Here is a 22,893-nt window from a genome sequence, read left to right on the forward strand (position 1 = left end):
ATTAACAGGGTGATGCGCAGATCTAGAACCCTGTTGCTCCTTTCCCCTGTTTTCAGTCACTCGCTCAGGCACGCCGAGGGCAGTCTCCGTGGGGTCCTGCTGGCAGCCAAGATGGCTGCCCCCACGGTGAAGGTTGCGCGAGAGTGGTCGGGCTTGGCTCTCGGCGTGCGGAGGGCTGTCCTGCGGCTTCCAGGGTGAGAGGGTGGCGGGCAGCTGGGAGGCCTCTTGGGTCTTCACGGAGAGACCTGCTGGGAAGGAAAGAGGGATGCCACAGGCAAGCCTCGCGGGGACCTGGAGAGAGCCTGGGGGGCCGGAGTAACTGAGTACAATCCTTTTTAACCCGCTGCGTGAGTTTGGGTCAATCTGAAAGCTTAGTAGTTGCTCCCTGCCTGAGAAAATTCTCACTTGGATCTGAAAGATTGATCTGTTTAAAGAACTCAGAACTGGGGTTTCCTTTGCTGGGAGGTGGGGGGGAGAGGTGCATAGGCGGATTGTCTATCCTGACGTTCAGGAGCCTGTCCTTACTGTTGGCACTTGAGCAGCAGACCTTCTTGGCCTCTTTAGGGGAGGTCCTCCTACCTCTTGGGAGAAGAGCCAGAATTACTGCAGCTCAGCTTTGTCGGGCGGTCTGCCCGCTGCTCGCTTGGCGGCGGTTTGGCATACATGCCTATTGTTAAGTCAAGCCTTTTCACTTGATCAGCTTTTGCCTTCCTCTTCCTCTCCCACACTCCCCTCCGCCGCCAGGCTAACCCAAGTGAGGTGGAGCCGCTATGGCCCTGAGTACCAGGATCCTCAGATTGACAAGGAATATTACCGCAAGCCCTTGGCCCAGCTGACTGAGGAGGAGACGTATGAGCGGGAGCTCAGGAAGACTCAGGTTATCAAAGCTGCCCCAGCCACGAAAACAAGCTCCGTATTTGAAGACCCAGTGATCAGGTTAGCAGAAAACAAACTTTTGTTCCACAGAGTGGGACTATAGTCCCGTATACGGGGGAAGGCGGAAGGATCTACAGTTAAAGATTCTGTGACAGCCTTGGGAACCTAAACATCTTTTTCTTCTTAAAGTAAATTCACCAACATGATGATGAAAGGAGGAAATAAAATCCTGGCCAGATCCCTCATGACACAGGTAAACAGTGCCTCTCTCTGTCAGCTTTGTTTTCCCCGTAGTTTTGTGTTTGGCTCTTTCATCTTAACATAAAAAAGAATGGATTCTGTACCTGTCATTAAAATGAGTTTCTCTGTACTTATGTGTGGGAGTAGAGGCTTTAAGAAGTCCTACAGGAGTCAACCACTTCCATCCCCCAGCCCCACATTACAAATCTTAGCTCATTTTTCTGTCCTAGTCCAGGGTTTTTGTTTCAGAAGTACTAAGGGAATAGCTGGGCCGCTATAGAAGAACAGGATGATGGGAGTAAAGGGCAGGGTCCTAGCCCAGCTGGATAAACCCTTTAGGGACTCTGGGGCATCCTCTTCCACTGTATCCCTTTGCAGACCCTGGAAGCTGTGAAAAGGAAGCAGTTTGAGAAGTACCATGCTGCTTCTGCAGAGGAACAGGCAACCATCGAACGCAACCCTTACACCATCTTCCATCAAGCACTGAAAAACTGTGAGCCTGTGATTGGGCTGGTACCCATCCTCAAGGGGGGCCATTTCTACCAGGTGAGTGGTCAGGGTGGGAAAGCAGGGCTGCTTATATGTGAAATGATGGGGGTAGAGTGGGGGTACTTAGAGTTGGGCCAAGGTTGATAGCTTTCTTAGGACTGCAGAGTGCCAAGGTCTTCTCATCTCAGTCCCATGGAATAAAGATTACAGGCAGAAGATGGAAGAGAGCCAAAAAAGTATCTAAATGACCTCTTTAGCAGGCTCACAGTACTTCCCCCATTGCCCCTCCTGTCCAGCATTCTGTGTTCCAAACTATAAGTTTCTGATGGTGAGGCGCTATGTTTATACCTCATCTTTATACATCAGTGTCTAACATAGTGTTTGACTGATGCTTCATCACGGTTTAGCTGAACTAGGTGAAGTGAAGCGTTAGTCACTCAGTTATGTCCGACTCTTTGCCACCCCATGGACTGGGGCTTGCCAGGCTCTTCTGTCCATGGGATTCTCCAGCCAAGCTTATTGGAGCGGGTTGCCATTTCCTTCTCCAGATCTTCCTGACCCAGGGATCGAACTCGGGTCTGCTGCATCGCAGGCAGAGTGTTTACCATGTGAGCCGCCAGGGAAGCTAGCATTTAATCATAGTTCATTGTCATAAGTGGTTGTTCTTTTTTTAAAAATATATATTTGTTTTGTCTTTCCTTTTTCAGTGTAAACCTCATAAGGGTAGAGACTTTCTTGATGCCTGTGTCCCTAGGGTCTGGCAAGGGACCTGTTTCTAGACGCTCATGATCTGTGTTGGCTAAGTCATGCCAGCTGACAGGGCTTTTCCCAGTGGTGCTTTTATCTACTTGGCTGAACTCCCTTTAGAGGTGAAAGAGGCCAGTGCTCAAGGAATGTTTGTTTGATGAATGCCTGTGTCTGCTGCACTGAGGTCAGCCAGAGGCGAGAGGAGCTCAGAGAGGAGCAGTCAGGCCCTCCTCCTCAGCAGCCTTGCCAGGGCTGGCCCCGAGTGGACGTGTGGCTACTTATCAGAGCTCTGGCAGGAGGGAGGCCTGTAGTCCCAGCAAGTTCTCACACTGACTTGCCCTGTCCCGCCTTGCCCAGGTCCCCGTGCCGCTGGCTGACCGGCGTCGCCGCTTCCTGGCCATGAAGTGGATGATCGCTGAGTGCAGGGAGAAGAAGCCCCGGCGGATGCTGATGCCGGAGAAGCTGTCTCAGGAGCTGCTGGAGGCTTTCCACAGCCGGGGCCCTGTGATCAAGAGAAAGCACGACATGCACAAGATGGCTGAGGCCAACCGCGCGCTGGCCCACTACCGCTGGTGGTAGAGTGTGGGCGGGGGTCCGGGAAGGCGGCAGCACGCTCTGCTGTCGGAAGAGCCACTACAGAACGCCTGTGGGTTAAGGGCCGGCGGACCTCCTGGCAAGGACGGAGCCGCACCTCCGTTGCCTGTTAGTCGTTTCTCTGGGGGCTGGAACTCGCTCTCCCTGTCCCATCTTCTTGGAAAGAGGGGGCATATCAAGTTGGATTTTCTCCTAAGAAACCTAGGGCTTACCCAGCCTTCTCTTCCTGCAGCTTGGGGTGGACCTTTGGGTGATATGAAAAGAAGCAGTTTTAGTATCGAAAGAGTTTATTAGAAAATTCTCGTCCTGAGCTGGTGTAACACATGATATGGTATTACGATTCATTAAAACCAACTGGAGGAAATACGCTTGGTTCTAAAGTGGTCCTTGTACAGAATATATAAAAAGCAGTTTCTGGTGTGACTGCCTGTCCCCTTTGATATCCCTAAGTGTCCCCACCAATGGCTCTGGGCGCCCATTTTACAGATGGGGGAACTGAGGCACCAAGATAGCTATTGCACCGATGGTTCCACAGGGCAGTGCGTTGTCAGGAGTTGCCCAGGTCAGAGGTGAGGGGAGAGAAAGGCTGGTGGGGCTGCAGGGCAGGTGTGCTTCTGTCTTCCCCAATCCTGGAATCGGAGGGAAGGTGCTCAGGGCAGGACCGCTGCATTAAGTGGGAAACATCTCGGGTGCTCTTGAAAGTCTGGAAGGGAAGAAGTCTTTGGCAGAGGTGAAGACTCCACTGCCAGGTTGGAAGGTGGGCAGAAGAAAGGCTGGCACCCCTGGGGAGGAAGCCTGGAGGCCTAGTCAGAGAGCTCGCTGTAGTAATACTTGTGGGCGGCCGGGGTGGTCTTCCAGCCGGCTGCCCGGAACTCGATGATCTCCAGCAGCAGCAGCTGGGCCAGGGAGCTGAGGCCAGCTGGGAGCAGGAAGCCATCCCGGATGAGGACAAAGAGCTCATCCATGCGCTGCCCGTTCATCTTCTCCAGCTGCTCCCCGACCCGATGCAGCTGCAGCACCAGGCAGTCCACCTGCAGGGGCAGCGGGAGGCGACCCCGGCACGGGCCCCCCGTCACACAGAGCAGCCATTTACTGAGCGCTCGCTGTGTGCCAGGCTCTGGGCTCGGCCTGTGCACACGTTTCCCCGCTTCATCCTCACACGACCCGGTGGGCACCGTCTCTGCCTCGCATGAAAGGAGCAAGCTCAGAGACTTGCCTCAGACCTCTCGCCGGGGCCAGGGTGGACACAGGCCCCGTCCCCAAATGCTTCTCAAGCCCACTCCCCCTGCCGCCCGCCCCGGGTTGGTTTCTGGGCCACCAGTATCCACAGCTGCTTTCCTACTGGGAACACAGCCTCTGAACCAGGAGGTCCTAGCTGTGCTGCGCTCTGGATAATCCCAGACCTAGCAGTCTGTCCTGTAACCCTGACGGGCCGTGAACACCCCCACCGGGTTCCTGCCCCACAAGTGAGCCTCCATGGACAGGGGCGGCCATTCCGAATTGAGCCCACCTCCGCAGTCTTTGGTGTCAGGGCCACTCACCTCCTCCTCCTTGCTCAGGCTGTCGGGCTGGGCCAGCCGGAAGAGGCAGTCGTAGACGGGGTTCACCAGGGCCATCATGGGCATGTTATTCACCTGCGCGGGGAGAGCAGTGGCCAGAGCACTGGCTTAGTGGCGCAGGAGACGAGGTGGGCCGCCTCTGCTGCACCGGGTGTGGCTGGCGGGTCCTCACCCTCAGGTAGTCAAAGATGTTGCAGATAAAGGTGACGTAGCAGACCCAGCCCTGCCGGGAGCGGGCTCGAAGCTGCTCCCGAGTCTGGTACTCCTGCTGCAGCCGGTTGAGGAGTCCACGGCGGAAGACACTCTGGCCCGCTTGCTTGCTCTCTGCCTGTGAGCCAGGGAGAGGGAAGGGCAGTCCCGGGGCCCAAGCTTCCCAGGCCGAGGCCCCTGCTGTCCTCCTCCTCTCTTGCCTCTGAGGCCAGCCCTTTGCATCTCTGCCCTGCTGGCCTCTGCCCACTTCAGAAGCACCTTCCTCAAAGTGTCTCCCCTTCTCTACCAGCCCCACCCAACCTGAATGATGGCGTAGCACATGCGTCCTGCTTCCTTGCTGAACACACTGTCCTGCAGAGAATGGTCCACAATGACATTGGCCACTTTCTCCAAGTCCACGGCACCTGGATCTAGGGTAAAGACAGGTGGGGAGTCTAGAGCTGTTTAGTTACATATGCCTCCACCTGCTTCTAAAGGATTGAGGTGTTCACTGACGCGCACTCCCATTATATACTTCCACTGCTGGGAAAGACTGAGGGCAGGAGGAGAAGGGGACGGCGGGATGAGATGGTTGGATGCCATCACCGACTCGATGGACATGAGTTTGGGTAAACTGGGAGTTGGTGATGGACAGGGAGGCCTGGCGTGCTGCAGTTCGTGGGGTCGCAAAGAGTCAGACACGACTGAGCAACTGAACTGAACTGAAAGAGGGAATTCCCCGGAGGTCCAGCGTTTAGGACTCTGCTTCCATTGCAGGGAGCGCTGGTTCAATCCCTGGTCAGGGAACTAATCCTGCAAGCCATGCAGTGCGGCCAAAAAAAATAGAGATCAGAAAACAGGAAACATCACACAGGAGCAGCTGCGGCCAAGAGCCACCTGGCGGCCCAATCAGAGAAAACAGGGTCATGTGACTGAGAAAGAGTCAAAGAGCGCTCAGTTTTTTTAGGACACGTCTTTTCCTGGCACTAGGTTGAAGATGGAACACTGACAACCATTTCATGGAAGAAAGTGTTCTTACAACACACACATGAACCTCTGACAAAAGCAGGCCAGAGAGGGCCTCTCTGCAGGCTTAGCTTGGCACGCTATAGGCATCGCTAATAGTTCGCTGAGTCAAACTTCTGTCCTGAGTGCTGCGGGAGGGCCTTGGCCCAGGACAGTTAGTGGAGCTCTTCTGCCAAGCAGAACACTCCATCTTCTGTCCCAAGTCAGGCAACTCCGCATATTCAAGAGAGGGGCTGCAGCAATGCAGAAACCATGTCCAGGGTAAGGACTTAAGGGGCAGGAACTCACCCTCCTTTCCTGGGTACTTTAAAAACACTTTACAATCTGAGGGGTGACTATGATCTATGATTCATACTTCCAAATACTAGCCTAAATGTCTTCCAGTTCCAGAATTATGTTGCCGACTCCTTCTCTCAGAAAGTGAAGGGAGAGGGTGGCACATTCCCAGGCTCAGCCCCTCTCTGGTGCTCTGGAGCTAGGCTCAGGGGGCTCCCCGTGCTCACCTTTGAGAGCTGTCTTCAGCAGCTGCTGGGTCTCTGCATCAAAACCCTGGATTTTATACTCCTCTCTACCTGGCTCCCCCATGACTATCCAGCCGCAGCAGCTCTTTACTGGGGTGGGACTAAGGACAGCACCTGGGTGGGGGGACAGGCAAATGGAGAGGTCTTAGGTGTGGAGCTCAGAGGCAGGGCTCCCAGCCCTATGGGCCCTGGATAGGGCTGGGCAGTCCATGGCATTCAGGTGTTGGCTGGGTGCCCACCAAGCTTGGCTTCTGGTGGAGACTGGGCACCAGCCAGGCACCTGCTGCTCAGTTAAAGAATCCTGATAGTCTCTGGGATTACACAAGAGTAAAGAGATGAAGGGTGAATGTATCTGCCCTCTAGTCTGCCTCAGGGTTATTCTAAGCTGATACCAAAGCTGGGGTGGGGTCCAGTGCACAGAGATGCGGGGGTGGATGCGTGGATATCAGACACTTTCCACGCCTGTATAAGACGACCTAGAAGCTACTGGTCCACCACGGCTCCCGGCGAGTGAGAGGGCCGGGGCCCCAGGCTGTGGGCATCTGTCCCAGCAGGGTTCCAAGCCCCTCTCCCCATCCCTCTCCCTTATGTCAGAGTCCTCAGCCCAGAAAGCCCAGCCCTGGACTGGGGCTGGCCAGAGGGCTGGGTGCCGCCTTGACTCCCCTTGTACCGGCCAGTTTCTCCCCGGGACGGACTGGTTAAACTGGCCTCCCAAGGGGCAGAAACCTGGCCCTGCCCTCTAAAGAGGGGTGTAGTGCTGAGAGTCCTGAGCTCCATTCTGAGCCTTCTTGAGGGGAGAGAGGTGACGTGGCCCCCAAAGGTGGTCCCCGCTGGAGCCTCCCCTCCGGACTCGGCGCCTCCCCTCCCATCCCCCCGGCCAAAGGAGCGGATCTTAAGGGTCTCCAGACCTGGGCAGCTTTCCTAAGTCCGGAACGCCCTTCCCGGCGGCTCAGTGGAGCCCGCCGTCCGGTGTCCCGCGAGCTGTAGGGGTGGCGAGAGAGCCGGGGACCCACCTGCCGCGCCGGCGCCGCGCCCGCGTGCCCGGAGGCCGCTCGGCCGACATCGTGCGCGCGCCCCGCGTCCGCGGCGCTGCAGGCTGGGCCGCCGGCGCCTCGCCGCCGCTGAGGTCATTTCCTAGCGCTAGGGAGGGGCGGGGCCTCGGGCGGCGGGGCGGGGCCTCGGGCGGCGGGGCGGGGCCTCGGGCGGCGGGGCGGGGCCTCGGGCGGCGGGGCGGGGCCGCTCATGAGCGCCCCCTGCCGGAGCCCCGGCGACGCTGCCCTCGCCAGCTGGCCTCGCCAGCTGGCCGCGCCATCTCAGAGGTTCCCGACGTGGGACGGCGTAGGACGCCCGTGACCCTTGCCCCCACCGCCCCCTTCCGCTCCTCACCTCGTTCTCCCCGCGCCTGTCCGGGACCACGCCGGCTCGCGGGCGCCGGGTCGGGCCTGCTCTTCGGCCTGCCTGAAGCCCTCGGTCTTGAGCGGTGGCACCCACCCCGCCCCGCCCCACGCCGGGGCTGAGGTTAAAAAGGGGTCAGGAGCCGGGCCGGCCAGCGGCGTAGGAGGGGCCTGCGGGGGCGCGGTTCGCAGCCGGGCGGCAGGCGCGCGGAGCAAAGTGGAAGGGCAGAGCAGACGGCGGGAGGGGCCGGACCTCACAGGCGGTAGGCCCGGGCTCCCCGCCCCTCCGCCCCCACCCGAGGTAGAGAAAGCGAGGAAGCCGTCAGGTCTCGATCGAGTTCCACGAGCCCCCCACCCCACTCCAAGTACAAACGGTATTGGTAAAATAAATTGACAATCAATGAACCAGCCCAAGAGAAAGGGGTCCCTTTGCCAACTTTTGGTGCCCCAGGAGTTGGGAGTGACCCTGACGTTGAGCTTCCCCGAGGGTTCAGACGGCAAAGAATCTGCCTGCAATGCAAGAGACCCACGTTCATTCCCTGGGTGGGAAAAGATCCCCTGGAGAAGGAAACGGCAGCCCACTCCAGTATTCTTGCCTGGAGAATCCCATGGACAGAGGAGCCTGGCGGGCTACAGTCCTTGCGTCACAAAGACTCAGACATGACTGAGTAAACACATCCACATCCTGACTGATGGATGAGCAAGCGCCTGGCTCAGTCCGTCTTGGTCTGGGCTTGGGGAGACGTGTGGGCTCAGCATCCCAGATAGGGCCAGGTTGGAGGTCAGCCCTGCGCCGCAGGAAGGCATACAGGAGAGACTGGGAAAGAACTGCCTTTTCCTGTAGCTTGGACAAGAAAGATGTGTTGATGATGATTTCTGTATCCAGGGCTCGCTTCTGCTCACAGAGCTGCCAAAGTGGTCACCAGAAAATGGATCAAGGAAGAGCACCTCAGCTGCCGAGAAAGAAAACCAATGAGCAGAGAGCTGAAGAGAATAAAGTTTTACTTCCATGGATATCAAAAAAATACATTCGGACAGCGGCCCCCTTGGGCAGCCGCAAGCCTTGACTGCCAGACACCCTCCAGCCACCTGTGGACCTTCATAGTCAGCAACCAAGGGCAGGGAGGCTCCAGGATTCCAGGCACCAGACCAGAGAGGACACGGTAATGGTGAGAAGGGGCCCAGGACCCCAGGAGAGCCATGACGCCCACCCACGGCTGCTCCTAGCTCCCGCCTTCCTCAGCCGTCAGTGCAAAAGCTAGAGCCAGAGTCCATGTGAGGTCAGGGGAGCAGCCCCTGCGCGGGGCTCCCCCTGCACAGCCAGCCTCTAGGGCCATGCTCCCCAGCGGGCGGTTATTCTGTGATTCTCTTCTTTCATACCCCTGGCTGTGTCTAGACGTGGGTTCCTGTGCCTGGCAACTGCCGGGGCACCAGGTGTGTCCGCAGCAGGCAGCCTGCTCAACCCCTTCCTGCAGGGATTGCAGAGGATGCACCCAGCGCCATGCTGGACCCAGGCGCTCATGAGAGGGCAGCCGATGTCCAGTGGCCCAGCTGTAAGCTCCTACCCACACAGGAGGGCTAACCCAGGCTCCAGCGAAAGAGGAGTGATCCTGGGAGACTGAGGCAGAGGGCTGCTGCCTTTACCCACACCCCCGCCCCGTCAGCACACCCCCACTGCCGGTGGTGCCGCTGGGATCAGCTTTCCCTAGAGGCCCAAGGGCTGGGACCAGTCCCGCCCACGGAGAGAACAGCGTGAGCGGTCCCTTTATAGACACGGAGATCTGAGTACGGTGGAGTTTTTATATAAAGAGACCAATTCAGCTGGATTCTTCCCCTAGAACAAGCAGCAGAGCTGCCTGAGGGACACAACGGCTGAGTGAAATAGAATGCAGGGAAGGCAGGGCTCCCTTCCTCCAGCTTTGGGAGGAGGGTTGTGATTTGGAAGGGAAGGTGGAGGGGAAAGACTACTTTCAGCTTTAATGTCTATTAAATAGGTGGCGGGAGTAAGCGTGGGGACCCTGTATGGGGCCCAGTCCCAGCCTCACGCTCACCCTGCAGGCCCGCCCAGAGCCAGGAGGGCTCTCTGGGCAGCCGGGGCTCAGCAGGAGGGCAGCTGCTGCCCCCAGTGTCCGCCAGACAGATGAACATCCAGCTCCTCCCGATGGCCTCCCGATGCTCTCCCCTGGAGAACCCCGGTGCCCTTCCGGTGGAATCCCGACGGCTCTTCGTGCCTGGGACGGCTGGCCTGGAGGGAAGGACCAGGCAGCGCCTCTCTGTGCAATAGGAGACTGTCGATCGACTCTTCTTCCAGGAGGGGAAGACCGCAGGCCACCCTTCCTGCCCTCGCAGCTAGCTGTCTGCCTTCCTCATGGAATGGAATAAGTTACAGAAGAGCTCGTACCAGAAGAACACCAAGCCGGTGGAGAGGGCAGCCTTCAGCAGGCTGGGGGACAGGCCTTTGAAGCAGCCCTGGGCCCCCTCCTCTCGCAGCACCTGCCCGGCGCAGTCCAGGAGGCCCTTGTAGCTTTGCACCTGGGGAGAGGAAGGGTACCCTGGTTGAGGAGCGAGGAGGGGATAGACACGTGGATGTGGGCTCTGTTTTTCTGTCAACACAGGGCCTGGCACATTCAAGCTCCCAGCAGATAGTTGCTGGAAGAAGGAATGAATGCCAAGAAGACGGAAGAAGTGAACCTCATTCTTTCTCTTCCAGCTGGGCTAATTCAGGCTTTGGAGAGGAGGGGCGTGGAAATCAGCACCGGACAGAGCTCCTTCCTGCCGGGGAAGTTCCCACTGACGGAGGCTCTTAAGGACCCAGTGAGAGCTCTGGACCCTCTTCCCAGAGGTGCTCTGACCGTGTGCCCCATCACTCCCTGCCCTCCTTGGGCAGGAGATCTGAATCTGGTCCTTGTGAGCTCTGAGCCTGACCAGTGTCACCAGGCTGGTCACCTCCAGTTGACCACAGACGGCTGCTGTGCCTTGCTCAATCCCCAAAGCTCTAGGAACTCCAGACAAGGACGATCAAGAATCAAGTCCAAGCCACGTGGCCTGGTGTTCAGGGCCTTCCACCATTTGCCCTCAACGTCCCTCCTGGATCTGTCTTTTATCTCCCACTGGTTCACTCACGGCGCCCCCACCTCCAGCCACACCTCTCACACTACATCTCCGTTGGGAGCAGGGCCTGCCTCCTGTGTCCTGTGCTCTCACCAGCTCTCCCTGTCCAAATTCAAACCATCTCTTCAAACCAAGTTGGTAAGTGGAAAGAGGAGGTTATAAAACCTTGTGTACGACCCCATTTTTTGTTAAAATGTCCATGTGTTTTCTTCTGCAAAGAAACAAAATGGCAATGTGGATGGACTTAGGGGGTGTTATGCTTAGTGAAATAAGTTAGAGAAAGACAAATAGTGTGTTATCACTAATGTGTGGAATCTAAAAAAATAAACTACTGGTGACTACAGGGATGTGGGGAGGGACAGGTGAGGGGTAGGGGATTAAGAGGTACAAACCACTATAAAATAAATTACAAAAAAATAAATAAAAATAAAATAAATTACGTGGGACCTCCCTGGAGGTGCAGTGGTTAAGACACCATGCTTCCACTGCAAGTGGTGCGGGTTTGATCCCTGGTTGGGGAACTGAGATTCCACGCAGAGCCAGGAAATAAAAATTAAATAAATAAGCAACATGGATATACTGGGCAGCACAGGGAAATGTGGCCATTATTTTATAATTTTAAGTGGAATATAAATTATAAAAATATTGAATCACTATGTTATACACCTGAAACTAACACAGAATTGCAAATAAAGTATACGGCAGTAAGAGGAAGAGAGAGGGGGAGAGGAAGGAAGAGAGAGAAAACCTGTAGCTAAAGGTTCTGTGTGATCCTCTTGGGGTGGGTGGTGTTGGATTTACCTGTGATTTTATCTTCCTTTTTGTCTAACTTCTCTGAAATTTTCTACAAAGAAACTGTATTACAATTTGTAAACCCACTTCTTTTTCTCTCCCTGAGTAAGGCGTGCACTCTTCCCTTCCTGATTCCCATTCCACACCCTCTCGCTCCTCTGCCGTCTGTCAGGCATGTGTCTTCTTGCTGTGACATCCCAGGGTCCCAGATTCCAGAGGGAAAGCCTTGAAATCACCCAGCCCTGCTCTCCACCACCCCACCGCCTACCACCTTGGCCTTTCACAAATTCAGTGCCTCACAAGGAGCAGATGAAAACCCAGTATGTGAAAATCGCAGCAGATTAAGGAATGACTGTTAACATTACGAAATTACCTACAATGAGGCTTCTCTGATGGCAAACCCTTCTAGTGCATTTAAAATATAATTTAGTTGGTCAGATTTAATTCACCCCTACCCTGGGATACCTACAGCATAAAAGCAAAGAACCCCATACACCAGTATGAGCCTCCTTCTCCGTGTTCTGTGGTATCTTGGGGACCTTTCTTATGTGAGTAAACTCTTGGTCCCAAAACGAACTGAACACTTTGTAAGAACAGAGGCCGAGTGTGCCTTCTCCTGGGTCTCTGCGTGGCGCCAGACACACGCAGGGCTTTGCCTGTGGCTTCCCGTGTGCTCAGGGGTCCCCGGTGTGAGATAAAAATTCAGATTTCAGGGCAAGACAAGATAAATTTAAACATAAAAATTCTCCGCTCTTCAGCTGCCCTCTCCCTGAACTGTGCATCACGTTATCTGTATTTTGTGTTGACCAGACCTTTCCCTTAGGTGGGAATACCTGCCCAAGTATACAGAGCAACATTCTCCCAGCATCGACAAGGCAACTCCTTAAAGATAACATTCTTTCTTGAGCTCGTAAGGTGCTTAGATCCAGATTATGCAAAGGGTCAATAATATTTGATACACAGCCCTCTGTCTCAAAAAAACTTAATCAAAACTGTGTCTTAACATCTAGCGGGCAGGACAGTTCTCAGAGCTTTCTGAGATTCTCTTCCCACATTATAATCCTCAATTTTTCCAAATTCTTTCTTAGATCAGCTTTTTTTAAAAAAAATACAGAACACTGTATGAATTTGCGTGTCATCCTTGCACAGAGGCCATACTGATCTTCTCTGGATCATTCCAATTTTAGTGCACGTGCTCCCCAAAGCGAGCGCTGATTAAATTTCCATCGACACCAGGGCCAGCTTGGGAGTGAGAAGGCTGGGGGAGCTGAAGCTGCCTGATGGGCAGGTGCCGACCCTCGTTCCTTCACACGCCCGGTGAGCAGCCAAGATCAGAGCTGTCTGCGGGGGGTACGGCTCACCTGGCCAAAGGAGGCTCGGGCCTGCTCAAACCCTCCGACCTGCAGCCGTTTCTTAAAGAGGTCCAGCGGGTACGTGAGGGTCTTGCTGATGACGCCAGCTCCGCTGCCACAAAGCAGGTTTTTGAAGTTCCCTGGACCAGAGATGTGGGATGGAGGGGGAAAAGGAGAGAAATGCAATCTAGGGTAAATCTCAAGGTTACACATTCTAATTCTGGGCCATAAAACAAAACCCTACAAGCATCCTTGATCTCAGAATTTAACCCTGGAGTGAGAGAACCAGACGCGGTCCCTTTCATCAAGGATGACGGCGGATTGCAGGTTGGACAGGCTGGTGGCAGAAGGGGTGTGAGCCTGGAACATGCGGCGCCCCAGCGGGAGGCAATCGGGGCCTGCAGGCTCTGCCACGTGACCCAGGTCATGCTCGGGAGGGAACAGGATGCCCATGCCCCTCCCCAGCTTCTCCAAATGAAAACCAAACCAAACACATAAACAAAATCACGCTGTCTGCAAGTTGGACCTTGGACAAAAATGAAAACCATGACCGGTGGCTGAAGATAACAGTGGCGAGAGCCGAGAGAAACAAAGTAATCTGTGAGTGAAGGGGTTTGTTTTGCTGGCTGCACTAGAGCAGGGGGTTCAGAGGTCTGCAGTGTCCTAGCTGCTGCAGGAAAGCCTTCCTTCCTTCTTGACTCAGAAAGAGATGCTATGGCTGGGGAGTGAAGGTGGGGAGGGGAAGCGAGACCCAGATCCCCTTTCCCGGGAGGGTGTTCTCACCGTTTTTCTTGCCCTCGGCCGGCAAGGCCCACTCGTAGGCACGCTTCAAGGAGCTGTAGATGGAGAACTGGAACCCCGCGTAGGGGAAGATGGCAATCAAGGTGGGGTTCAAGCCTTTGTAGAAAACCAAGGGGCCTTCGCTCCTGTACATGGTCACCACAGCATCTCGCAGGGTTTTATAGACCTGGACACCACACGTGCGACGACAGACGAGGTTATTTCAGCCCAAGAAGCCAGCCCGCCAGGTATATTTCCCCGAGCCTAGAAACCAGCTACCAGGGGTGTTACTTCTCCTGCCAGGATGACAAAGAAAATGCTGGACCAAAACTCCAAGGGTGGGATTGCCCAGCGGCTCCCCTTTTGGCTGTTTACACCATGGGCTTCCCAAGGAGTGCACAGAAATATGCAGGACTGCGAAAGGCGTGAAGTCCACCCTTGGATGATCCATTTTATACTTTACAGCGTGCGTGCCTGTGTGCTCAGCCACATCTGACTCTTCTGTGACCCCGTGGACTAGACCCCACAAGGCTCCTCTGTTCATGGGATTTCCCAGGCAAGAATACGGGAGTGGGTAGCCATTTCCTTCTCCAGGGGATCTTCCTAACCCAGGGATTGAACCCAAGTCTCCTGCATCGGCAGGCGGATTTTGTACCATTGAGCCACCTGGGAAACCCGTGCATGTACTTAACCCTTCTTAAACTGTCCACAGGCAATCTTTATGCAATCTTTAGGCAATCTTTAACCCTGGAGTGAGAGAACCAGACACGGTCCCTTTCATCAAGGATGACAGCGGACTGCAGGTTGGACAGGCTGGTGGCAGAAGGGGTGTGAGCCTGGAACATGCGTCGCCCCAGCGGGAGGTTTTTTTAAGATCGCGGACAGTTTTTTTTTAAGTATACTTCTGTTCAACATATATTCTCTATATTTTTTGCAGTGGTCCAGCGGGGCTGACTCTGCCTGCCTGTGGGTACCGCAAGGCACTGCACAGACCAAGGGTGACTGATGGGAAAAGTCTGCCCTGGGCAGGGAGGCCCTCTTCACACTTGCTCCCAGATGCTGGCAGCTATACTGAAGGCTTCCACCCTCAGAACTTGCACAAAGGGCTGGGCCTCAGAGGAAGGCCATTTGGTACTTGTTCTCTTTCCCCGCCAGGTTCTGTGTCCCCTCAGGAGGCTCTGAGCACCCTGTCTGCTCCCGAGAGCAGTCACAGTTTCAGGGACAGGCTGAAGGACCTGAAGACCCCCATCCCCATCCCCCAGCTTTGTTCCCTCTAAGGAAAAGAGCCCCCACCCTGGCCCCCACCCCTCACCCGCCCATCCCTCGGGCACCCCTTTTCTGACCTGGCCACTCACCCTGGGCTCACCCTGAGCTGCAAAGCGGGTGCGCAGCACGTCCACGGGATGCACCGCGAGGGTGGCCACACAGGCGGACAGGCCGCCGCACAAGAAGTGCACGGAGAAGTCGCGGGCATCGCGCACACTGGCCCTGTGCACCAGCTCGGTCAGCACTTCAAACGACAAAAACTGCAAGGGTGCGTGACAGCGTCATGGATAAACACCCCCGGACGCCTCCCCTCCACCCCGTGACCAGGCAGGGCCCGACCCAGGGACCAGGAGACCTCTCCTTGAGCAGGGACAGAATTCAATAAACGTGGACACTTGTACCCTTTCACATCCTGAACAGAGCCAAACACCCAAGGGTTAAAGAAATAGGCGAGGGGGAGTTTTGATATCAGAAAATTCTACTCAGAAACCAGACTGTGAGTTGTCCAAAGTAACAGATAAGAGTTCACGATTTTAGAATTATCTCTGACATCCTTCAGCAGCTAAGAATTGAAGGGTGTTTTTTTAAGTGGCTGAACAATGAATTGTATATTCAGCTCCTGGCATCATTCTATCATCTTGGATGCAAGTTAAAATAAACAAGCAAATAAGGGAGCAAAAAAAAAAAAAAGCACAAAAGAAAGAAAACTACTCAGGAATTCCCTGGTGGTCCAGTGGTTAGGACTCAGTGCTCTCGCTGCCATGGCCCTGGGTTCAATCCCTGGTTGGGGAACTAGACTCCTGCAAGCCATAAACCGAGACCAAACAAAGAAAAAACAAAAAAAGAAAAAACGAAAGAAAGGAAAGAAAATTCTGTTCATCACTTAGTTTCCTGACAACTGAGAAAAGATGGTCATCATCTGATTCTAGGCTGGGGACCCTTTCAGTGCAGCGAGCTGTGGCCCTAGAGCTGAAATTTCATTGGAAGAATTCCATACATTCCATATTCCATGGTGGAAGCCCCCCTTGGGTTCAGATCCTTCTCCATCCAACTCACGGAAGCTCGGGGTGCTGAGAGCACACGTCACTGCGTGAACCCACCAGCGTGCAGCATCCGTGCGCTGGCTCAGGGCTAGAGCTGCAGGGCACGTGACCTGAGCGACCCCTGTGACGTCACAGGAAGAGCAGGCGGGGACAGCTCTGTTGCTGGCCGCCTGGCTGGAAGTCCCGGCTCGGCCACTCTCCACCTAGCGACTTTGGCTGGGCTAATTACTTATGCTCTCTTGGCCTCCATCTTCTCATCCCTAAAATGGGGTTGACGACAGAGCCTACCGAAGGACTGCTGTGAGATGGTGGATGTGACATGCTTTGCCCAGGCCCCCAATTAGCATGGTGCAGGGTTGGCTATTTCATCACCACCTCTGCACAACTACAGACTACACGTTGGGGGTAAACTGGCACTCAGCTGAACAAACGCGTGACTAACAGACAAGAAGCCTGGATCCTAACCCTAGCCTCGCCACCTACGGGCTGTGTGGCCTCAGGCAGCTTGCTCAACCTCTCTGTGAGCCACGAAACACCTGCTCCACCTACCTCACAGTGCTGCTGGGAAGTTCAAAGGAAGTACAGACGTGAAAATGCTATTTTGAAAAATGAAAAGTGTTTGTACTGCCATCTGCCAAGCCCCTCTGGGCCTGGCATTAAGACAGTCTTCTGGACACAATGCTTCATGTTCTGTGAGTGCTAAGTCCCCAGGCTTGGGCGACATGGGGAAGGGGATGCTTCTGGTCCATGTCTTCAATTTGCCAGGTAGCTTCCCCACCAAGGCGAGTGGGAAGTGTGTGACCACCTCCTGTTGCCCTACCCTGGGCGGCCTGGGTGCCCACCCCACCACCCCAGGTTCCCCCATTGTGCAACATGACCCCAGGGGCCTGGCCGCTTCCCCTGCCACCTACTTGGACAGCTCCATAGCCTATGGAGAGAAGCTGGGCTGGGATGTGCCCTTTCCAGAACGCTGTTGGGCCCTCCTCTTGCAAAATCTGTCTCCCGGCCTGCAGGATTCCGTGGTATTTTGCATTGGGGTCACTGCGAGACAGGCGCTCAATCTGAAGCTAGGTATCAAAATGGAAATGGTCAGGATGATGGGGTTGGTGGGGGGTGAGAAGGAGGAATTTCAGAGATGGCAATAAAGCGCTTCTTCACAAAACTCCAAGCTCCAGGAACTGCTTTGGCAAAAAGAGTGAATTGGTTCTCTAGCCCATTACATGGATGAAACAGAGGAAAGGGTACCTGGAAGCGGATTTTGATGACGTCCAAGGGGCTGATCAGCACCCGAGTGACAAGTCCAGACACAGACCCAGCCACAGCCACCTCAAGATTGGAGATATTCCTGTCGTCTGCTTTGGGGTCATAGCCCACCATCCCTGCCTCTGGCCCATACAACGTCCATTGGCTTCAAGCTAAACGGGAGAGACAAAGAGTAAACACTAGAGCAAGTGCTTAGGGTCCCTGCTCACACCCCAGAGCAGCCCTCCCGAAACAACCCCCCAAAGCAGAGCCCACATCCCTTTTCTCTCCTTATCCTGCTTTATTCTTCTTTAGAGCATTTACATACTGGACATTGATTCCATACATCTGTTTCTTGTCTCTCCTCCCCACTAGAATTCGAGCCACACTTTTGCAAAAGAAAAACAGCAAGATCTACATACGCTCAGTTGGTAAAGAATCCGCCTGCAAAGCAGGAGACCTGAGTTCGATCCCTGGGTTGGGAAGATCCCCTGGAGAAGGGAAAGGCTACCCACTCCGGTATTCTGGCCTGGAAAATTCCATGGACTGTGTAGTCCATGGGGTCACAAAGAGTCGGACACGACTGAGCGACTTTCACTATACCAACATATAAAGAATAGGGGGAAAGTCTGCAAGGACACACACACACCAACTGCTTGGTGAGGTTATCTCTGGGGGGAGGGTGGGCAAGGGAAGAGGGAGGACAGATCTCCTTTTTTCTATATGGATTGAATTCATTATGCCCCTCCCTCCCCGCCTCCCAAGCCCCAGCTAAAACTAAATATAAAATAATTTCCAAAGAGACTTCAGGGCTTCCCTGGTGGCTGACTGGTAAAGAATCTGCCTGCCAATGCAGGAGACATGGGCTCGATCCCTGATCCGGGAAGACTGCACATACCGAGGAACAGCTAGGCTGGCGCACCACAATTTCTGAGCCTGTGCTCTAGAGCCTGGGAGCTGCAACTCCTGAGCCCACGTGCTGCAACGACTGAAGCCCGCAGCCCTAGAGCCCGCGCTCCACAAGAGAAGCCACGGCAGTGAGAAGCCCACACCCGGCAATGAAGAGCAGCCCCTGCTCACTGCAAGCAGAGAAAGCCCACGTGCAGCAATAAAGACCCAGCACAGCCAAAAATTAAATATATAAACTAAAAAATTATTTTAAAAAAAGGAGAGCGAGACTTCAGAATTAACCTAGTTCTTGAATACCTTGTGGCAAGGCTGGTAAAGAATCCGCCTGCAATGTGGGAGACCTGGGTTTGATCCCTGGGTTGGGAAAAGCCCCTGAAGAAGGGAAAGGCTACCCACTCTGAGCGACTGAGTGACTTTCGCTTTCGCTTTTGAATAATTTTAGGAACAGGAGAGTCAGGGTGCACACAGTGACCCCTTCACCCCGCTATTGTTTCTTTTTCTCCTTTCATCCTTCCTCAGCCCCAAGTCCTCACTTTTCTGAAACTACCAAAATAGCACTCCAATTCCTCCTTAAAATTAACAAGGCACACCTGTGGGGCTCCACCGGCAACGTATTCTAAAATAATATCTTATTCAAGGTCTAATGGGGGACTTCCCTGGCAGTCCAGTGGTTAGGTAGGACTCTGCACCTCCACGGGCGGGGCCTAGGTCTGATCCCTGATTGGGAACTAAGATCCTGCAAGCCTTGCAGCGTGACGAGAAAAAAAAAAAAAAAACAATGGCATGAAACTTCCCAACCCCTGCCAGGAATGTGCCTGCCCCTTGAATAACTTTTCCCCAGGCCCTCAAAGGAGACCTCGGTTTTCCCATTGAGTTCTCTTTGATGCTAACTCAAGCTGCAAGTCCCCAGGCACCTGTAAGGAGCAGTTTAAATGTGAAGCAGGTGACTAAGAGGCACCGTCTCTCCACAGGTTACCCAGAGACTGCTTGGGTCACACCGAACAGTGTCAGTTCCCTGCTGTCAGGGAGGGAAGGTGGCATTTCTATAAATAAGTAGCTCTGCATAGCTGGTCATAATCTTAAACCTCAGATCAAGAAGCCTGAGCTCAAATTTCTGATTCGCTCATGTACCGTGGGCAGGTTTATTTAAGCTAGGCTCAGTTTTTCTTCTGGAAAATGGGAATGATGGCGGCCCCACCTAGCGAGATTCCTGGGAGGATCACACAAGATACTATATATGATAAGCTCTGTCAAAAAGGTAAAAGTCTTATACACGTGAAAGGGCTTGCTGAATACAATTCATTAGTGGCCTTACTTTTTTCTGCTTGCTCAGAATTTCCTTCTTGTACCAAAAAGCCTTGCTATTTATCTAGAGACAAAATAAACATGAAACATTATAAGCATGATATAATAAAGTATCAGAAGATGGTGGGGTGCGCCTTGGTGTGAATAAGGGCAGGTGTGCGTGTTGGGGGTGGGTGTGTGTCTGCTTTCGCCACCCCGTTTTCACTGCGGGAGCCCCTGGGGTTCAGATATGCAGGAGACCCGCGGTAAGCGTGTGTGCCCCTGAGCCCACGTGCAGAGCAGAGGGTCTCTGCAGATGTCCCCGCGTGTGGACACCGCCGTCCACATATGCTCCAGGGCGTGTGGATCCAAGAAAACGCCCACGAGGCGTGCACCCGCGCGTACAGACAGGTGCCCCGGGTGTGTCCAGGGTTTCTCTTCCTGCGTCCCTGAAGATGCTTCTCAGGTCAGACACGTCACGTGTGGGTACGGCCCCCGCCCCCGCGTGAGTACCTGCGCGAGTGGTCGCCCCCAGGGAATGAGAGTGCAGGTCTCCGAGCGGACAGCGAGAGGGCGGAGGCAGAGGTCACTCACCGGGCTGAGAGGGCGCGGCTCCCGTCGCTCGTCTCTCTCTCCTCGAGCAGTCTAACAGTAAAAACTTAACTGAGCTCGGCGGTAACTGACGGGCTTCCGGGCCAATCACAGCACAGCTTCCGACAGACGCTAAACCAATGGTTGTACTGGCGTCCCCCGATCAACGCCTATTTCAAGGGGTCGCTGGGTAATGTAGTCCTCCGAGACCAAGGCCGGCCCCCTGCGAGGCGCAGAGCCTACTGGGAAATGTAGGCCCTTGGCGCGCGCGTGCGCAAACGTCTCCCCCGCGTCGGAGGGAGGCGGGTCCAGATGCCCGCCTGAGCCCGTAAAGGTCGCCGCGCCGAGTCGGGCGTGTGCCTAGGGTCAGACTGCTGGCGGGCGGAAGTTTAGGGCGCGGTGAACTTGACCCGCATTCCTCAAAACTTTCTTACTTCCAGTACCCGGATACTCTAAGCTTGGAAAAGATGGCGGGAAGTTTAGCAAAAGCCTGGGGGAAAGAACAGATAAGTTTTTAAGACCAGGACGAGAACGGCAAAAATACAAAGATTTTGTTTGCCCCCTAGGGTTTACTATGAGTGAAAGGGTTAGTCGCTCAGCTCATTATGAAAATAATATAAAAATACATAGACACATTACAGACAATGTAGAAATGAAGGGGGAAATGACTCATCCTACCACTCTCTCTCAAGTAGCATCAGCATTTTGCAGGACAGTCTTTCTTCCCGATTTTCAAACGGTGTTTTTCACATTAGCGCAATAATTTTGATGCACAGTTTAAAAACATTTTTATTGCACAATGTAAAACTGTTGCAGGGAACTTCCCTGGCCGCCCAGTGGTTAAGACTCCACACGCTTCCATTGCAGGGAGCATGCGTGAACTAAGATCTAGCCCCTGGGGAGCAAGCAAGCAAGCAAATAAATTCATACATATACAAAAGTAGAGAGAGCAGCCCGATGAACCATCATAGAGTCATTACTCAATTTCAACAATTAACCAACTCCTGGTCAGTCTCCTTTTCCTCTATATCTGTATCTAAGTGGTGCTGTTACTGAATCTAATAATTAATTGATTCCCTAATACCTTCCAAAGGTTATTGATCAATGAGTCTTTTTATTATTATCATTATGATTACATATTTTATGTCTACCATTATGAACACATAGATTTGTGTCTATCAGTCTGAACACTGTATTACTGTTTGTCCTTTTTCAATCCACTGGATTTCCATCCACAGTAATTATTATCCTAATTGATACTCATATTTTCCCATCGTTGGCCAGTCCAGTGGGTGCTTATTTAAGTTGGAACCTGAATCTTTTTGACACTGACTAGTTTCCTTGTTTTCTGGCATGACAAAGAGTTCTAGGCTCCCACAATTTTCTGCACAGCTTTATTGAGGTGTAACAGACATACAGTTGACACATTTCCAAAGTGAACAATTTTATGTTTTGACCTGTGGTGTACATTACCATGAGAGAGTGAACAAACATCCATCGCCTTAAACGATTCCTCTTGCCTCTTTACGATCCCTCCCCCTTGCCCTCTCTTCTCCCTTCCCAAGCAATCTCTGATCTGCTTTTCATTAGTTTGCATTTTATAGACTTCCATATAAATGGAATTACACATGACGTTCTTTTTGTCTGGCTTTCCCTTAGCATAATTATCTAGAGATTCATCCATTTGTGTGTATTATTTTTTAATATTATTATTTTTTAAAAAAATATTTATTTATTTTTGGTTGCTCTGGGTCATTGTTGCTGCACGAGGGCTTTCTCTAGTTGCGGCAAGTGGTGGCCACTCTCAAGTTGTAGCCCGGGCTTCTCGTTGCAGTGGCTTCTCTTGTTGTGGAGCACCAGCTCTAGAGTGTGGGGGCTCCAGTAGTTGCTAGACGTGGGCTCAGTAGCTGTTTTCACGGGCTTAGTTGCCCTGCAGTAAGTGGGATCTTCTGGGACCAGGGATGGAACCAGTGTCCCTTGCACTGTAAGGTAGAGTCTTAATCACTGTATCAGTAGGGAAGCTGTGTGTTTATTAATTGATGTCCTTTCATTGCTGAGTAGTATTCTATTGTATGGGTAAACAATAATTTTTTTTTAATCCATTCACCTGTTGATGGACACTTGGGTTGCTTCCAGTTTTTGGTTCTTACAAATGAAGCTGCTATTGGTAGGGACAGAGTAGGAGAATGATATAGTTTCGAAATCCTGCTAGGGGATAAAAGACAGAAAGGGAATTTTAAAGGAATTTGGGAGACTGTTGTAAGCTAATAACTTCTCAGGAAAAGAATCCAGTAACCTAGCAAAAAAGAAATGCAAGTAGGCCAAGAGATTGTCTGAAGAGGCTTTGCAAATAATTGAGGAAAGAAGAGACGTGAAAGGCAAGGGAGAAAGGGAAAGATATACTTAACTGAATGCAGAGTTCCAGAGAATAGCTAGGAGCAATAAGAAGGCCTTCTTAAATGAACAATGCAAAGAAATAGAGGAAAACAATAAAATAGTAAAGCTTAGAGATGTCTTCAAGAAAATTTGAGATATCAAGGGAACATTTCATGCAAAGATGGGCACAATAAAGGACAGAACTGCATTTGAATCAGTTCTAATGAGATGGATGAAACTGGAGCCCATTATACAGAGTGAAGTAAGCCAGAAAGATAAAGACCATTACAGCATACTAACACATATATATGGAATTTAGAAAGATGGTAACGATAACCCTATATGCAAAACAGAAAAAGAGACACAGAAGTACAGAACAGACTTTTGAACTCTATGGGAGAAGGTGAGGGTGGGATGTTTCGAAAGAACAGCATGTATATTATCTATGGTGAAACAGACCACCAGCCCAGGTGGGATGCATGAGTCAAGTGCTCGGGCCTGGTGCACTGGGA

General features: G+C 53.1%; 3 protein-coding genes and 1 non-coding gene across 10 annotated transcripts; 1 reads left to right on the forward strand and 3 right to left on the reverse strand.

The window, feature by feature from the left end:
- Positions 1-12: 12 nt before the first annotated feature.
- Positions 13-3,312, forward strand: MRPS7 (mitochondrial ribosomal protein S7). The gene is made up of 5 exons (XM_065908819.1): positions 13-194; positions 745-936; positions 1,066-1,129; positions 1,495-1,662; positions 2,710-3,312. The coding sequence occupies exons 1-5, from the start codon at positions 13-15 to the stop codon at positions 2,929-2,931; spliced, it is 828 nt and encodes a 275-aa protein (XP_065764891.1). The 3' UTR covers positions 2,932-3,312.
- MIF4GD (MIF4G domain containing) lies at positions 3,216-7,756 on the reverse strand. Of its 4 annotated transcripts, none has more exons than XM_065908816.1 (6): positions 7,255-7,373; positions 6,224-6,355; positions 5,016-5,125; positions 4,678-4,833; positions 4,488-4,580; positions 3,216-3,649 (listed from the first exon to the last, which is right to left on the reverse strand). In XM_065908816.1, exons 1-6 carry the CDS (start codon positions 7,370-7,372, stop codon positions 3,494-3,496), a joined length of 765 nt encoding a protein of 254 aa, XP_065764888.1. In that variant the 5' UTR covers position 7,373; the 3' UTR covers positions 3,216-3,493. The 4 variants fall into 4 exon arrangements, with proteins under 4 accessions (XP_065764888.1, XP_065764890.1, XP_065764887.1 ...); XM_065908818.1 differs by lacking the exon at positions 7,255-7,373 and adding an exon at positions 7,628-7,756 and having other exon boundaries at positions 3,509-3,977; XM_065908815.1 differs by having other exon boundaries at positions 3,509-3,977.
- Positions 7,757-7,983: 227 nt separating this feature from the next.
- Positions 7,984-20,077, reverse strand: SLC25A19 (solute carrier family 25 member 19). Of its 4 annotated transcripts, none has more exons than XM_065908810.1 (8): positions 20,009-20,077; positions 19,446-19,499; positions 17,225-17,394; positions 16,891-17,046; positions 15,026-15,196; positions 13,674-13,857; positions 12,900-13,030; positions 7,984-10,167 (listed from the first exon to the last, which is right to left on the reverse strand). In XM_065908810.1, the coding sequence occupies exons 3-8, from the start codon at positions 17,354-17,356 to the stop codon at positions 9,985-9,987; spliced, it is 957 nt and encodes a 318-aa protein (XP_065764882.1). In that variant the 5' UTR covers positions 17,357-17,394; positions 19,446-19,499; positions 20,009-20,077; the 3' UTR covers positions 7,984-9,984. The 4 variants fall into 4 exon arrangements, with proteins under 4 accessions (XP_065764882.1, XP_065764883.1, XP_065764886.1 ...); XM_065908811.1 differs by lacking the exon at positions 20,009-20,077 and adding an exon at positions 19,928-19,993; XM_065908814.1 differs by lacking the exon at positions 15,026-15,196.
- Positions 12,643-12,750, reverse strand: LOC136150393 (U6 spliceosomal RNA). The gene has a single exon (XR_010659825.1). It is a non-coding gene; the product is annotated as a U6 spliceosomal RNA (small nuclear RNA).
- Positions 20,078-22,893: the final 2,816 nt, after the last annotated feature.

The sequence above is a fragment of the Muntiacus reevesi genome, chromosome 18 (genome assembly GCF_963930625.1).
Source record: "Muntiacus reevesi chromosome 18, mMunRee1.1, whole genome shotgun sequence".
NCBI lineage: Eukaryota > Metazoa > Chordata > Mammalia > Artiodactyla > Cervidae > Muntiacus > Muntiacus reevesi.

Excerpts from the sequence above, each read along its gene's own strand:
- MRPS7 (XM_065908819.1), top strand. The coding sequence starts at position 13 with ATGCGCAGATCTAGAACCCTGTTGCTCCTTTCCCCTGTTTTCAGTCAC. Across the intron at positions 1,130-1,494 it reads CCAGATCCCTCATGACACAG|ACCCTGGAAGCTGTGAAAAG; the intron begins GTAAACAGTGCC and ends ATCCCTTTGCAG. Across the intron at positions 1,663-2,709 it reads AGGGGGGCCATTTCTACCAG|GTCCCCGTGCCGCTGGCTGA; the intron begins GTGAGTGGTCAG and ends CGCCTTGCCCAG.
- MIF4GD (XM_065908815.1), bottom strand. The coding sequence starts at position 7,372 with ATGACCTCAGCGGCGGCGAGGCGCCGGCGGCCCAGCCTGCAGCGCCGC. Across the intron at positions 4,581-4,677 it reads ACATCTTTGACTACCTGAGG|GTGAATAACATGCCCATGAT; the intron begins GTGAGGACCCGC and ends CTCCCCGCGCAG. Across the intron at positions 3,978-4,487 it reads GCCTGAGCAAGGAGGAGGAG|GTGGACTGCCTGGTGCTGCA; the intron begins GTGAGTGGCCCT and ends CTGCCCCTGCAG.
- SLC25A19 (XM_065908810.1), bottom strand. The coding sequence starts at position 17,356 with ATGGTGGGCTATGACCCCAAAGCAGACGACAGGAATATCTCCAATCTT. Across the intron at positions 17,047-17,224 it reads TCATCAAAATCCGCTTCCAG|CTTCAGATTGAGCGCCTGTC; the intron begins GTACCCTTTCCT and ends TTTGATACCTAG. Across the intron at positions 10,168-12,899 it reads CCCGAGCCTCCTTTGGCCAG|GTGCAAAGCTACAAGGGCCT; the intron begins GTGAGCCGTACC and ends TCCTCTCCCCAG.